The sequence below is a fragment of the Toxotes jaculatrix genome, chromosome 13, assembly GCF_017976425.1.
Source record: "Toxotes jaculatrix isolate fToxJac2 chromosome 13, fToxJac2.pri, whole genome shotgun sequence".
In the NCBI taxonomy this organism is placed as follows: domain Eukaryota; kingdom Metazoa; phylum Chordata; class Actinopteri; family Toxotidae; genus Toxotes; species Toxotes jaculatrix.
This window is the reverse complement of record NC_054406.1, coordinates 5322542-5339435: the sequence shown is the minus strand read 5'-3', so window position 1 is coordinate 5339435 and position 16894 is coordinate 5322542. Positions and strand designations below refer to the sequence as shown.

The following is a 16894-nucleotide window of genomic DNA, read 5'->3' as shown; positions in this document are numbered from 1 at the left end:
GATGGAAAAGTGGGAGGAAAAACAAAAAAAAAAAAAAACAATAAAAAATGTGTATAGCAGAAGAACTGGGACAGCGTGATAAAAATAAAGAAAAACAGAAAGACTTGCAGAAAATGAGTGACAGAGGAAAAGAGAGGAGAAGACAAAGAGACAAAAAGGAGGAAGCCTCATCTCCATACACTGTGATAGCAGGCAGATTTGAATTTAAGGCCTGTCTCTCATGGAGCCCCTATAAATAGGGACGAGGAGCAAACACCAGGCAATTTCGCTGCAACACCAAACACAATGCCTGATTGAGGGCAAATTAAAATGCAAATGCAACACTTCCATTTTTCCAGATTTCACCTGCGAGATAAGCGAAGGACCTCTGTTTCTTTCATAAAGTGTAGGGGTGCGCATGGGTGTGCTTGTGTGTGTTTATGCAGAAGTGTGTATATTTGTTTGTCAAGTTTGAAATGAGAGGAGACAGGATGGAGACTGGAGGTGAGGTTGTATAAACAGATTAGATTCAATATTGTCCTCTCCGAGCTGCATTTCAATCGTCATCCTTGCTGCCTTTCCCTCTGCCCTTGTCTGCCAGCAATTTCAACAGACCTTCAACAGGCCTCAACCTAATGAACAAAGCAGAGGAACACTGCAACATTTTTAAATATTACTATTATAAAACAATTAAAAAATATATAACTGATTATAGGGGGTTGTTTGAGTCTACTCACAAGGCTCAAAAGACACAACTTCATTTCTTACATCAAAAAGTTTGGAACACTAGAGTCATTATGAGCCATTTTACAGTTTTACAAGCCAGAGTAAACCAGCTTTTAGGATTACAAAGTGTTTAATGTTTGACAGAGCCTGTTTCAGACTCTTGATTGTTACAAAGCCATCACTTCGCCATATGAATTCAAACCTTTCCAAGTCACGGGTCAGAAACATATTCAACTGCTGCGGTCACATGGTCTCACTGAGCAGAAGGTTTGTAGTTCAAGCCAAGAGGAGGGCAAATGTTGACGGCAAAGCACTGCCCAGTGACCAATGATTACGCTGTTTGAATCGTGGCAGAATCACAAGCCATTTTCCATTTATCAGACAGACACTGAAAGGTGTTTTAACCATGTAAGACGAGGACTAAGAGGGAAAGACAGAACTAGGGTGACAGAGAGAGCAGAAAATGCCAGTGGAAATGCAAAACACAAAGAAAATGACCTGAGAGAATGACTATCAGAAACACAAAATGACAGACAGCCTGACAGAGAAAGAAGACAAGAGAGTAACTAAACCAAACAGCCTTTCCTTTAAGCCACTCTGAGTTGAATTTTTCATCAGCCTCCATTCTCAAGGGGTGGTCAGCTAAAAGCAAGGTTTCCTTATGCCCTCATGCTGTGTATGTGTGTATGTGTGTGTGTATGCATGTAGGAAGAGTGGGGGTAAAAAAATGCAACAACAAGGACTGTTGAGGTGGCAATTGTGCATCTGCAGACATGTCACGTGTACTGCAAATGAGGATATGTGAGGACGCCGTATACATACATCTTCCCAGACTTTCAGAATATTAGAAAGAGAGAAAGAAAAGAAGGGATTGTGTCTGTTTCCAAGGACATGCTAATATATGCATTGTTAACTTTGACTCTCAGCTGTCGGGCATTTTCTGAGCTCTTGGCTACTTTTCGGCTGGCTGATGGAGCAAAAGACAGAGAAGAAAAAGGTGTGAAAAAAGGGACAGTAGACAACAAAAGAAGGGGAAATTGAAATCTAAGAAAATTCAGGAGTGACCTCAAAAAAGACATTTACTACAGTTTTGCATGTTCAGTGCAATATTGAAAACTTAACTACACAAAATGAGACAGAGTGGCCAAAAACTGGGCAATGCTTGTTTAAACAGATAGATGTCAGCGAAGCTGTGACCAGACTGAGCAATTACTAAGGCTTGTCCATTGAAGCGACTCTTCAGATTGAAGAATTTGACCTGTTACAGCACAATCACAGTCCAGAGGAATCCTGGACAAATAAGGTTTAGTGGCTGACTGACTCTTGGAGGTGGAAATAACGCATGGCCAAATACTATCTTCTGTTTGTGCTGCACTTCTCAAATTTACGTCTTCAAGCTAACCATTTCTCTCTGAGACTAATGCTGGAAGAAAAGTGCTCTTAGTCATCTTGGCTCGATAAATAGCGGTTAGTTTGTTAATTAACTCAAGTCTTCTGTGGTGTGGTCTGAGTCAGACGTCTGAGTGGTGCTGCCACTCTGCGTCATCGTCAACATCCCCTAAAGTCCCACAAGGACACACATAAATGTGAGCACACACACTTCGAACTGCACTACGTAAACAAAACAAAAACCCATATATGGACGTTGAAGGAGGCTGGAAAGCCCAAAGCTGCTTTTGGTTTCAGTACTCAAAGTCGAAGCCAGTGGAACAGTCTGCGTGGTGGAGACAAATAATCCAGCATGGAAAACAATTACATTCCACAAACTGGTAACCAATTTACATTCACATGTAAATCTGCACAATCCTGGCCAATGAATAGGCTTTATTGAGTGCTTTAGTGGCATTTAGTGATTTAGTGGCAGGCTCCTTCAAATGACCTTCCAGCAAAGTCCATTACTCTACCACCCCCCCCAAACACACGCACACACATATACACTCAAGACTTCAGAGAGGCAGGTAATTCACCATTAACTCTAGCCACTCAATCCCTGAAACACTGCCAAGTTCAATTGTGTGAGTAAGTTAGATGGAGTAAGAGAATGAGAAAGAGAATGGGAGAAAGAGGGAGGGAGAGACAGATGGAAAGAGCAATTGAGAGAGAATGACAGAGAGTGAGTGAGAAAAAAAGAGCGAGAGGGAGGAAGGCACTTTATTCTGCCACTTCCTGCGCAAAAGCATCCCTTCCCATCTGCCCTGGAAAGAGTATCCCAGTCACCTCAGCTCCATACCAGTCAGACCATCTGACCACTCCAGCATTACATCACTCACTAACCTCCACAGAGCCACATACACATGGGGAGGACAGACACACTTGCACAGACATTAAATAAAGCACATATAATCCCCTCTGAAAAGATGAGGAAAAGAAAAGCCAAGCACAAAAGTACAGTAAATAACTTCACAGAACAAAAAACGCATAAACAGTTTTCTTGTGATGTATTCAAATGCAAATTCAAGTGCAAAAACTGGCTACACAGCAAGTACACAAACAAGAACACCATGCAACCACACAACAGAAAATGCCTACATCACTATCACCCTCATAATAACCCTTGGTAACCCCATTAAAATCAATTCATCCGTGGAAGGTGTACCCAACACACACACACACACACACCCACGCATACACACAGAAACAGTGCTCAGACACACGAACCACACATAGCAAATGTACTAAATGTGGGGGCAAACCAATTACAGCAAATAAACCAATTCTTGCTAAAACACACACACAGACACACACATGCCACCATACACTCAGTCCTTCCCAGCAGAGCTGTAATAACCATAGCTGGCGTTTAGCTACAGGCTGGACCAAGGGGAGATACTGAAAAACCATGTAATAATTTCAGAGCTTAAACTACAGAGGAAAAGAAAAGCTTTTCAATATTTGATATTAAGCATTCATTTTTGAATGCATTTTTCAGAGTATGTGCTCATGGCGTTAATGAAATGTGTGTACGAAAAAGTGTACGTATACACCTGAGGTACAGTACAACGTGACATATGAATTCATTTTGTGTGTCAGAATGTACTTATGTCAAAACCACCTTTGATACGACCTTGTATGCAAGTGTAATGGGGAGAAGGGAAGGCGATTTTATTAAGTTATTATGTTTAAAGTGAAACCTTTTTCCTCTTTTAGCTAATTGTGTCGGTTCTCTGGCTGACTGGAAGTATATGGTTAACCCCATGGTGCTAACCTGCCAGCACATGTACAATGGTAGCGGAAGCTTCCATTGAACAAGCTCAGATACCCGCAGCCAGGCAGAAAGGCAGAGAGCTGAAGTAACCAAGTAGCAAAGAAAAGTTAACATTTTCAGATTTGTAGCTGGCAAAGACCCAGAACTTTCTATCAAGGGTTAGGGTTAGCTGGAGGATACAAAAAAGACCTTAGTGATATAGCAAGGAGCGTTGCATGGTATAATTTGTGGCCTGGTCTACTTTGCAGAATGGCTGCAATGTTTTCTGTAGTACACAGGCATCATGGCCAATAAGTTTTGCGCAGAGGAGAGTGTTTTCCATCCTAGAATCTCAAATCAGATCAGAGAATGCCCCAGTTACAAAGGGTGCTTTGGGGTTCTAGGGTGCCAGAAAGTGGATAAGTCTTCCAGCTGAGGTACACAATTTGTACTTGCAACAGTTGGAGAAGATTTTTTTCCCCTTTTTGTTTTTGCTTGTGCAGTTCTCTTTAGATGGCTGTTAGTGCAACTTGATTTGCATATTTTCTTAGCAAATAAAGCCTCTGCCGTCTTACTGTAGGTCTGGTTCTGGCACCTGTGGTGCAAAACAAGCAAGATTCACTTGCTTTACTGAATCTGTATTATTGCCTCAGGAACAATATTTTTCTCCTTTGATATTCCAGCGAGACTGATTGAAGTTTTAGGCAGGATTGTGAGTCATGTAGGTTCAGAGTGACAAGATTTGAGTTCAACAACATCTCACTGTATTAAGCTATTGTACACAGAGAACAGGAAGAAATGCCATAAGTCCTCACACTGTTTTGTTGATAGACAATCGTTGGCTGCTCTCCGAAATGACTGATTAATCAAATGCCATTCTCTTTGCTTGGCTGGCTGACAGGCCAAAAGACAAAATGGCAATAGGCATCTGGCTAACTTGATTATCAGTTGAATAGTTTTTTGATTGACTGCTGGCTGCCTCACTAAATGGCTTCCTGGCTAGCTGTCTTAGTGGTTGCTTGGTTGCCAGATTACCTGACTAAATGGTTGGTTGTCCAGCCAGCTGGTTAACTGACTAACTGATTGGCTGGCTGACGCACTGATTGGCTGGCAGGCTAATTGACTTGCAAACAGGAAAGCAACATTTATAGCTGAGAGGAAGCTGAGAAACAACAGGAGCACACTCCACCCAACCATCCTGCACTGATGACACTCTGATTGCAATCACGACCAAGCACACAAAGAAACGTGCACACACGCAGACATGTGTTCAGAAAAGTACTTATAGTCTGTATAATAACATGCATGATGGGTAGCAAAAAGCACAAACACACAAAGCTGACAGGAACAGTATATACAACATGCACATATAGACATTTTCAAATGTTTTATGAGGATGCACTTGTGTTGTTATACACAGTGTCTTTTGATGAGAAGCACTTAATGTAAACATATCTTTGTTTGTTTACTAGAAAACTACACAATGTTCCTGTAATATTTCAAGAATATAGAGTTTATGCTGCTTTTCAAATATTCCCAACATCAGCCTCTGTTCTCCATCTCATCCCACACATATATTTTTCTATCTTCTGGGCATGTTTCTGCTTTTCAGTGGTCTGCAACCTGACCTAAGTGAGATGTTTTGACATTAAAACATTGGCTTTGTGCTTTGGGCTGGGTTAGGACTCCAGAATTTTGTTAGCTGAATGAATCAGGCCAGATCAGGTTTGTGCCAAAATGTCAGGCCAGCGACTGCCCCATAAATTCTCTCTCTATGCTTCATTTCCTCTGTCCCTCCCTCATTCAAACCTGAACTGAGTACAATATGTTTCATCCACTCCCACCCCACTACATAGCCCATTACAGCCTTTTCCACTCTCCCGTGTACTTTTGATAAACTGAGCAGATCAGGTCCCATGCTGCTATGTTAACCTTCCTTGCCACTCGCCACATTACATGCTCTGCCACCTACAAAGCTCTGTCACTCCCGCCCTCGCCTTCTGATAAACTGAGAAGAGCAAGTCCCATGCTGGAGTGTTAACCTGCCTCGCCCACTCACCCCATTACATCCTTTGCCATCTACGCTGCTCGCACTCACACTCTCTTGCCTTCAGCCCAGTCACTAACACCCTTTCATTATGGATAGTCTTCTCCGCAGGGGGCTATCACTTCAAAGACACCCTGCTTTCCTCTTCCGTGTCTGTTTGGAGAGGGTGCAGATGACGGGGTGCGATGAGGTGTACGGTAGGGAGAAGTGGGGGTAGGGAGGGGTATCATAAAAGTGACTGAGCCAGAGCGATTTATGTATTTATTCATTACCAAGGAAGCTGCGTATTAAAAGGTCGGGCAATTTTCCAGGTCACTGACCAAACCCACACAGTGAGGAAGCGAGGGGATGAAGAGGACAGAGAAAGGAAAGACAAGAGAGATAAAGAGAGAGCGGCTGAGATGGCAAGTTGGTAAAGGCGATATTGGCAGTTGGACACACATCGGTGCATTCACACCTCACCTGTGTGTGTGTGTGTTGGAGAGGACGAGCCAGGTTTGCCTGAGTACCCCTGTATGTGTGCAAACACTGCTTGTGTGCAAGAGAAAGGCAGAGTGCATCTGCGGTTTGTGTATGCGTTCACGTCTGTCTGCACACCGGCTGTGGTTAATGAGTTTGAAAGGTCAAACGCCTCTCAGAAAGATTAATGGGGTTCCCTGGGCACGGGGGTAATGGTTTACGAGGCCCAGCCGGACACATTTCCAACATGACGGTCATTACCACCACAGAGCAGAGACAGGAGGAGGGACTGCAAGCAAAGACAAGGATGAAACAAAACTGCTGGGCAGCCAGCACTGGGCAGAAAACAGTGTGTGTCTGTCCACCTGATGTACATGAGTGAATCACTCTTGTGTTTGTTTGATTTTGTGTGAACGCCCCATTCAGCAATCTGATATTTGGATAACACATTCAATTGGATTTTTCTTTTTTTTTTTACTTAATCCGTCAAATGAATTGTCGTAGGCAGATTATGGTTTAAAGCAGAACTGCTGAAGCAACTGTTTTTCAATTACCACAAATCTATATTTTTGACAAACTGCAAAATGTAACTGAAAAGACAAGAATGCACTTGTGTAAATTAGATATCCCTTTCATCAATAACTAGTGTCTAGGTCCACCCAGTGCGTGGCCATCGCCTGCTGGTTTGAAAAGTCCACTGCAGCCTGCTTTTTGTCCAGAACTGACACTTGTGGTGCTGTGATGCCTTCAGGTACTGTGGGAGTCTCCAAAACCTTGATGGTTGGCTGAGGAACTGCAGCCTTCTCATTGGGGGAAAAAAATCTTCTATTAACAACATCATTGTTTTATTTGAGTAATTTACCTGGTAGTGAGAATATAGAATTTCCTTGGGATAGTAGTAATGCAACACTTTCATGAGCTTACATGTGCCTTGTGGAACATGAAAATTTTTTTCCAATTTGCAGGCCATAATTATAATCTGTAAAATGTTGACTGACACCATTTGAGATCTGCATGTGCTTTGGCCGTGTTTGGAAACAGCTTTAGTGAGATGGACCCCCAGTTCAGCAGCCAACACTTCACCTTCTAATGTCCACAGGTTTCACACTAGCACCTGAATGCAACACACAGCCACAGAACAGCCTCTGTTCAGTCCTTCTCACTGTCTTGTTGTATCTGCCAAAGTTGTCATACACCTGCCATTAAAGAAAGTCAGCTCAATATTTTTATGAAGAGCGCGTTTCTGAAAACAGCCAAGTGCAATGGACTTGGGTCTGAGCGTGTGAAGGGACATTCATCGCAGTCTGTATGCACAAATATTACATAACACAGCTCTGGAAAATGTTTTAGCAGAACGTACAGAAATGAATTAATCTTTCATGAGCAATCCCTGCTGTATTTGCGCTAGAAGATGGTGGACAGAAATGTGAAAGTGACTGACGAAGCATGATGTAGCATTTTATCGTGTGCAAAGAAAAAAAGCAGGAAAGCGCACAATGATGTACATACATAAACATGTTTAATGTAAGGTGCTGTCAGTTTCTGCTCCACACACACACACACACACACAAAATGCACAAAAAGTTCTACTAACATGTTGTCATCAGGCCAGACATGGCAGAGGAGGACAAGCGGACATGAAAAGCACATTAAGAGACAGCGTTTGCATACTGGCCAGCCCCAGCCAGAGCCAGTGAGGCGGACACTGACACAGCAGAGCAAAGATGAAGATGAGGGACTAATGGTGGAGTTCAGCTGTAGAGGTATGTGGAGTCTCCAAGTATGCCCCATGTGTGTGTCTGTGTCTGTTAGATGGTAGGAGAGCAAGACTGTTAAGAGTGTGTGCCTGAATCCAAGCGTACGAGTGTGAGTAGATGTGGTTTCTCGTGTTTCTTTAAAACATGTACAATGTATTGCCCGTTTGGTACATGGACACACGGAAAGTACTGCGCCTCATGTTTTGACAAGATGAGAACCCACTCTTGTCAGCTCACATAACTGTTATGTAACTGGATCTGGGCTACTGGACAATATTGCCTCAGCTGCATCCAATCCAAAGGCTTAAAGCATACTGGATGACCTTGCGCCCCAAAACAGCATTGCTCTGAGATTTATGTAAACATGCTCAAATGGGTAAATGTTGTTTCGAATTGTAAATTCAGCTTCATCATCCTCTGATTAGCATCAAATTTCATAAACAATTGTGTCTAAATACATTGTACATCCAAAGCCACCCACCTGCTGCATTCAATATGTTATGGTATATGGTAATTCCAATTCACGAAATTCCAGTTCAAAATTTTGGAATCAACATATTGTCCCAGCAGAGACTATCCACTAAGTGTGTCATCCTTTAGCGAAGCACGTATAACTGTACATGTGCAAACACAGTGTGAGAGGATCTTTCTGCACATTTCCAGGACCTCTGTCACCTCCATGACAGTGTGTTGCAACTCACCAAACCAGGCTCAATTGGGGCTGATGGTCTCTAAGCCAACATCTGAAAGGGAGGGTAACACATTTAACCTTTGGTAAATCACTGCCTCCACACACACAGGTTACACTTCCTTTCCCAACATTTTCCTCACAGGAGCCTTAAAGCTGCTTGATGCCACAGAGCGTGCACAGTCAAAACAGCAGGCAAATTTGAGTCAAGTCTGGAGTCACACATAAGGTCAAGCAGTACTTAGTAAGTACGTTTGCAGTAATGGATTAGAGGATCAAGTGAACAAGGAAATTAGAAAAAAAAATGGCTCAAATCAAGTGCATTCTTAAGTTTTCCAACAAAGAGAAAAAGAAGGTTTTTGAAGCCTGAAGTCCCGCTTGTCTCAATAAATCTGTTTTTCATACCAAAACCTAAATGAGTAGGTGATTTTGTTTTCAGCACCAGGAAACAAGGAAATTAAATGAAATGCTGGGGAGTGTGAGGGTGGCAGTCTGACTGTCAGTTCAATTCCCAACGTGCCCACCTACATCAAGCCTCGCATTAATGCAGTTAGTGTTTACTTTGAATACAACACACCCTGAGAAGAAAATTCTGCCAAGAGCACAGCTACAGCTCAGCACAAAGACACACCAGTGACATTTATCAACTTTAGACACCTCAGGACTCACATTCCTGCCAAAAAGCTCCTCTAATCCATTAGTATCCCAACAAAAGCAGCAAAGATGAATAATGTGTATAAAATCAGGCAGAAATATGTCTTAACTCTAAGATGCTGGCCGTGTGGGTGGTAGGAAACATTTCTGATTTAATTTTTTTTTTCTCCGGTTGTATTTATTATACTTTTTTGCATATAACCTTTGAAGAACCTTTAGAGAACAGGCCCTTGAGATGTTTACATAAGGCTCTGACATGAAAGCACACCCGCATTTGCCAAAGTAGCTTCAGTTTATGCTTCATTGTGGGCTTTAAGACTTCTACTCTCCACTATTCACATATTCAACAATGATTACGTTTGCTAACTGTTCTATATAATTAAACATACTGACATAGGAACATACATAGGATAGGGAAATAAATCACTTCATAAGCTAGACCCGGTGAGTATTTGACATCTTTGCTTTAATAAATTGATTGATCAAGTAATTGTGTGAGCACTGTTTCTCCCACTGCCACAGCTGGTTTGAACCTATATTCACATTGTGAGATTACATTCATCTCCCTTTTTTGTGATGAATTACTTTTGCTGCTGCAGAATTTAATTCTCTTGCAAAAATGAATAACATTTCATCTTATGTTATTATAGTTCACCATAAAGAACACCAAGTTGGTTATGCTGCATTCAAATCACTTTAACAATTTGCACTAAAATTTAAAGTCAAAAGAAAAAAAAAAGGTGCAGAAATTTCTTCCATAGAGCATGGATGTGAGAAACACACACACACACACACACGCACATGCACACACACAGTAGCTGTCACATTCACATACTGTGCACACGGGCAGCAGCTGACGGAAATGTTTCAGTATAGATTCATCAATAAAATGAGAATCCAAATTCCGAGGTCTGTCCACAGTTCCTTCATCTATCACTGGCAGCTGCACAGAGCCCCTTCCTCACTGTCCAATACACACACACACACATACACACACACACACACACACTCCCTTTACCGATGGCTCATTCTTGCCGATCCAGCAGAACAGCCCTGATGCTGTAGTAGTGTCCTGAACAAAGGAAATCAGGTGACCCCATTGGGATCCAATAGACACGCATACTCTCTCTTACACAAACAATTCATCAGTCTATCAGTCTCAGTCAATGTATTCCAGTGGAGTGGGAGGTAAATAAGGATCTGGCTGAGCTGCTGCATTGACTTGGAACCCGTGGTCTGTTTCATTACACGTAACATAGAAGAGCTGTGGAACAAAGTCATGGTGGCAGCTTACAATTCCCTTATCACTTGCCTCCTTCCCACTTTCCTTTACTCCCCTCCAATTTTCTTTCTGTCACTCTGTCATCCACTGTTCCTCACTCAGCGTACCCCTTTCCTCACCCCTGAACCTGGCACACCTCTTCTCCCCTTTTTCCTGCTTGTAATGCATCATTTTTTGGATGAGTTTCCTCTTTCTTCTCCCCCCCCTCCACTCATTTCACCGCACCTGTGCCTGTACCCTTTCTCCTGTCTTCACCCTGGTCTCGTCTCTCCTGAAAATGACAATGTCCCTGAGGCCTCGACAAGAGAATGACACGGCGCTACGCCTGCCATCTTCACAAATCACTCTGACCTTTCATATTCACAGAGGTCACAGTCATCTGATCCAACATGCACTGGTCCAAGGCTGTCCTTGCCAGCCAAAGATGGACCAGTGCTATCAGGGCCGGCAGTGGCAGCGGAGCAGAAATAAGCCTGTATAAATCACAGACAATTAGTCCCAAATGATGCCTGGGAGGGTGGAGTGCTACTCCTCTGCCAGTCTGGCAATTGCTGGTAAACCCAATATGAGTCAATCAGATTTCTTCTGGGTACTAATTATAAGATTCAGTAATCATATAACATATGCGTGGAGTGTAATAATGAATAGTCACTTTAATTGACTTTTGTTCACGTCAACAGTAAACAGAAACAGCAAGGTTTCCATCAAGATACAGCAGGTTTTTCAAATTAATGGCATGTCAGTGAAGTTGACAATAATGGTTAAGCGAGGAGTGGACCTGATATGCTGAAGCTTTAACAGCCTCTAATCTGCAGATTACACCTGCCCTTGCCTTAAAAAGACAAAAATACGTGGTTTGAGGATCCTTCAAACTGAAACAACTCAGTCAACAGATGCAACAATCTTCAGCAAACATCTTAAGCAAAAAATCTGCATGTACAATGAGACCTTATGACTCCACTTACAGAGACAAGAAGAAAAGGAGAGAAACCGGAGACAAACAAAAGAAAGATACGGAGTTCCTGGTAAGTTCTGTGATCTGTCACACAAACACACACAGCTACTCTCTCTACATAGACACACAGGGTCAATGGGTACGCTGAGACAGACGGAAAGCTGCAGTCCCTGGGATGAGCGTTAGATCCAATACATACCCTTCCACCTCCCAAAAACCTCCAATCTTTATGTTTCACTACATAATATACTACATATACTACATAAAACACTTCCTGCAACGTTACGCTATACATGAAGATTTTTGTTGTTACATCTTGGTGGAAAACGTTAGCTGTAAATTTTAAATTACACACGACAAGAGAAGTTTGAGCAGCGCGGCAGTGTAATAAGGCTGCAGGTAAACAATAGTCTGTATGTCTGCCAAGAACATAGTGCAGTCAAGTCACCCCGGTCATTCTGATGCGACGAGGCATCAAGCAAGGCTACGGCCGCACAAACAGGATGATCGCACAGGTTACGCTGCAGTTTCTGAGACTCTCTCGCTCTCAATCACTCCGCTCCTCTCCCTCCCTCTGCCTCTATTGTTCTGTACCTGGGTTGTGCCCTCTCTCAGCTTGCTGCAGAATGGATGAATGCAGAGGGAGGGAGGGAGAAGAGGGGAAGTAAATGAGATCCCGATGAGATGCCAAGGTGTGTTAGCGGTGAGGCGTGGGGAATGAGAAAAGGGGCCTGAAGGGAGGGGGAGTGGCTGGATTGACTGTGTGTGAGGTGCTGGTGTGGGATGGTGGACACCCGGCTCTGCCTGTGTGGAGCCCCCAGTCGTATTAGCGTTTGCTAAGTCAGCTTAGGATGCAGGAGGCATGTGCGAGAGGGGAGGAGAGGGAGAAAAGGAAGGAGAAGAGGAGAGGAAGGAAGGAGAGAAGGATGACAAATGAGAGGACGGTGGGAAGAATAAAGGAAAACAGGAAGACGGGAGGCAGAAAGAAGAGCAGAGCACAGAGGAAGGAAGAAAGAACAATATAAAGACATAGCCTCACATTAAAGCCACACAGGAAAATGCTATTGGCACAAGAGGAGAAGTGAAACATGAGCACAGACAAACACAAAGGGACATGTTAAACTGTGAATAAGAGCTAATAAAGGATTATTATAGGTACAAGGGCAGATTAAAAAAAAGAAATTTCATGAATGGTGGTTAAAGAGCTACATAAATACTGAAATGCAATATGATAGAGGCTTTAATAGATCCTCTCAAAATCCCAAATAGAGGAAAGACTAATGCCTAAGTACACACACACACTGCTCTGTTTTTTAAAAAAAGCAACTGTTGAAAAAGCAGTTTCTCACTCCGACAGAACACACAGACAGGTAGGTAAATTGCCTCATTTAATATGGACATAATGGCAGAGAATTTAAAACAAGAGAGAATAATTCTCTCCAGTGGTCTCCTATCTCCCAAGTCCGTACGAAAAGCGAGAAGAATCGCTGCCAATACCAGCCTTCAGGAGCACATTGCTTTCACAGCAATTAATTGCAACATCAATTAAACAAAAGCTCGCATCCAAATCCGGCTACCCAGCATTCCAGGGAACCAAATCAATCTGGCAGTGAGTCCGAGTGTGCTGCATCCAATGCTCAAGAGGAAGCGTGTGTGTGTGCGTAAATGAGAGAGAATACAAATGCGAGGGTTCACATGTGCGAGTGTATCTGCATGTGCCTGCATAAAAGGGCCCTAAGTACCAGAAAATATGTGTGCGTGTGTGTTTCATGAGAAAGCTTGCATGCAAGTGCAACATGTATGTGTCAAGCAAGTGTGTGCATTTGACCCTGAGTTGCGTGTGTGCCAGGAGCGCATTTATGTGTGTCAATGATGTATGGCTGTGACGTGTTTATGCGTGCCAAGTGTACTTTTCTGGAGTATATAGGTTACTGTATATGTGTGAGATCGATGATGAGTGTGCTTGTGTGTACACGCATGTGTGCGTATCCAAAAAGCAGTCAGCTATGCCTTGATAATAAAGGACCCCTCTTTAGAAAGAGCCTGTGGGTCTGAAGCCATTATGTGCTTTTCCACTTCACAATCTCAGAACTGATTAGGATCACTTTCCTGGCTTCACCTGAGCCAACCGGTCACAAACACACGCGCATTCAATCAGCCCTGTGTGTTAGTTTAAACTCATTTAAGTTCCATAGGTTTAAAATATCTTGGCTAACTCATGAGTGCAGAAAGTATTTATCTGTGGAAATCAGCCAGGCTTGCTGGTAAATTGTTGGACCACATCAGTACATTCCCAGCTCCTTCACTCTCCCACACACTTCAGTGCAGATGCACAGGGGCAATTAAACAAGCCAGCAATCCAAATCCCAATCCCACATCAGCATTAAATCTTGATAAAACACTTAGTGAATACATCGTTGCCTTGCATTGCAGTGTTGATTCTTGGTTTAAAGCTGATGAAAGACAAAGACAGAAACCTACACAATCCCTGTCCCCACTGTTCAAAGGAGAAAAATACTTATCGGTGAGGAAAGGAGCTGGAAAAACGAGAGTTGCATGCAGCGGGATAAGAACTAAAGCATCAGCCTATAATGCATCCTGTCGTCTGTGCCACATCGCTAGTGACAGTTAAGAGTATGAAAAGACAAAGAAACCAGTTGCACAAAGATGCCGTGACAAGAGCCCCCGATACATTTCAGACCTCTGTGACAACAGACCGGAGATTTCTGTCTTATTATAACATCTGTGAAAGAAACTGACTTTTCCTTTCTGATTAAATCAGAAACTCAGTATTCAAGCAGACTGTGGCTCTGTCTATGTGGCTCCAGAAACGCAGCTCAGTTTTTGTCTTTGGAACAAAAATTTTAAACAACTTGTCGATATCTGTCATTAAGTTCACAATCCGCAACGACGGAGTGAATGCTGTGAATAATAATCAGTTGCACGGGTTGGGATTTTGACTGTAATAAAGTGTCTTGTTTGCCTATTTTGATTTAATAGCAACTAAGAGACTAAAATTCTGAGAATCTCAGTTAAACGTGTTCTGGTTTGTTCTGGTTTTCGCGAGCAAACGCTTTGCGTTCACGGTGCACAAATGCGTAAATCTGTCAAATCACAGCTTTCAGTAACGCGTCTCTCCATGATCAAGCTGTATAAGATTTACAGCGTATTAAAAAAAAAACAAGAAAAGAGTATGTCTCTTTTCTAGGTCCACTTCATGTTCTCTCATTACTGGAGAGCACGCACCTGCTTCTCATCACAGGACAAGTGCAAATACCAAACTATCTCCGCCGCGGACATCTGTCAGTCGATCAACACTGCCTGCTGCGGCGACGAGTTTGGGAACAACCGAGCCATAAAACACACGTTTTCACATACCTTCTTCGCCGTGACAGTCTTCTACTTGGTTCAGCAATAATATCCAAAGCACCGAAATCAGCGTTTTACGGAGATCCATGTTTGTCTGGCCAGTTCCGCGGGGCTCTTGTCATCTCTCTCCAGCCTGCGCGCAACGCACCGCAGCAGAGACGCACTCAGTGTTTTGAATAGAGCGGATGCCGTCTGGTCAAGTAGTGCAAGAACCAGGGAGCCACACGGTCTATTTGATATCTCGGGGGAGGGTTTTGTCGACGAGATTGACACCGGGCGAGCGCAATGAAGTGGGTTGTGGAGTCGAGGGTACGGGAGGGTCGACCTATCAAGGAGCTGTAACCTGAAATCTCCGCGCCAGGTGTTTCCACTATACTTCAGGGAGTCAACCCTGCAGCAGTGCGCTTTTTCACAGACTGTCCTTTAATGGCAGTAAGTTAGGACCTAGGTTTGTGAAAGAGAATTTGCGTTCACAGAGTCCTGCGCTTGTTTAATGATCACAGTATCTTGGTTCTAAAATGGGGCTCAGGATTCAGTAGGACGCTAAACGTGACTGCAGGGGGTCCTCAGTTTAATATCATTATTCTTCCAAGGTGGTTTTCAGAGACAATCTGTGATTTCAGTGTAGATTAGAAAGGATTAGGATCAGGATTAGAAATCTTCTAAAAAAATCTCTAATATATTTTTTATTCTGATCAATCAACAAACAGAAAATGCCAGTTTTTCATCAATATACATACTTCAAAAATGTGTGAGTACTTAAAAACTTAATTTTAAAACTCTGGACTGCAAAGTCACTGTGTATAAGTGGTTAGAACATTTCTAACTTTGACACCCCACAGTGATGGCATTGGGGGAAAAAAAGATTTAGTGATGGACTTGAACCCCTGGGGGATCTGACCACAGAACATCATTTATTTATGTATTTAAGCACACAGCAGAAAATATAGTTAGATGTACAAATACACATAGAAAACACATATAGGTGATGATACGAAAGTTATATATACCTTAAGATTCTTCTTTTCGCACAATTTGTCCACAGATTGACTTGAGATAATTTCTGTAATGGAAATCACTTCCTGTCTCAGGGGACTATTGATTCGATGCTACTTAAAGTGAGGAGACATGTTCATAGTGTTCTGCACCAGGCAAATATTATCGAGCTTTTCTGTTTGTGCTTCTTCAGACGGCAGGAGAGCAAGATGAACTGAAACACAGAAAATGCTGTTTCAAGGGTTTGCATCATTGTAACACAAACTGTAGACTACACTTAAAAGTCCATTGTCATATCCACATGCACACAGAAAGTGAAGACACAAGTGTACACACACTTTGCCCTGAATTGATCATTCTCACAGTTCAGCTTGGAAAGCAATACAGTTTATTGCTGATTGACAAGCGATATACCGTTTTTGCAAAGAGAAAAAGAGAAAACTAGTGATGTGAACACAGATTGAATCTCCAATCAATACAGTTTTCTCTGAGCACTAAAGGAAGGCTGCAGGAGATTCAAAGAGCCGTCTCTACTACAAATCCATTTTTTTAAAGAAATCATCACATGGTTCATTCAAAATTTCACACAGACTATGGATCTCGTCGACAAAGCTCATCAAGTGCATAAAAACATTGTTCAGTACCTAACCAGTTCCTCTAATGAAATTCAGTTGTATTCAAAAATATGTTCTTATTCTTCTGTTTAAAGAGCGGTTCAGGCTAAGTGGCCATGAGGATTACTATGACACAATAATGTGGAATTCTGTCCTTAAATGAGCTCAAGTACATTCATCAGCC

The 16894-nt window shown here is 42.6% G+C and overlaps 1 protein-coding gene across 2 annotated transcripts in view; it reads right to left on the bottom strand.

The window, feature by feature from the left end:
- LOC121191528 (ephrin type-A receptor 7-like) overlaps positions 1-15203 on the bottom strand; it is a 128096-nt gene extending 112893 nt beyond the window's left edge. For both annotated transcript variants that reach the window (XM_041052692.1, XM_041052693.1), the window contains exon 1: positions 15110-15203. In XM_041052692.1, coding sequence (XP_040908626.1) covers positions 15110-15188 — 79 coding nt within the window. In that variant the 5' untranslated portion in view covers positions 15189-15203. The remainder of the gene's footprint in view (positions 1-15109) is intronic.
- Between the last annotated feature and the right edge of the window lie 1691 nt (positions 15204-16894).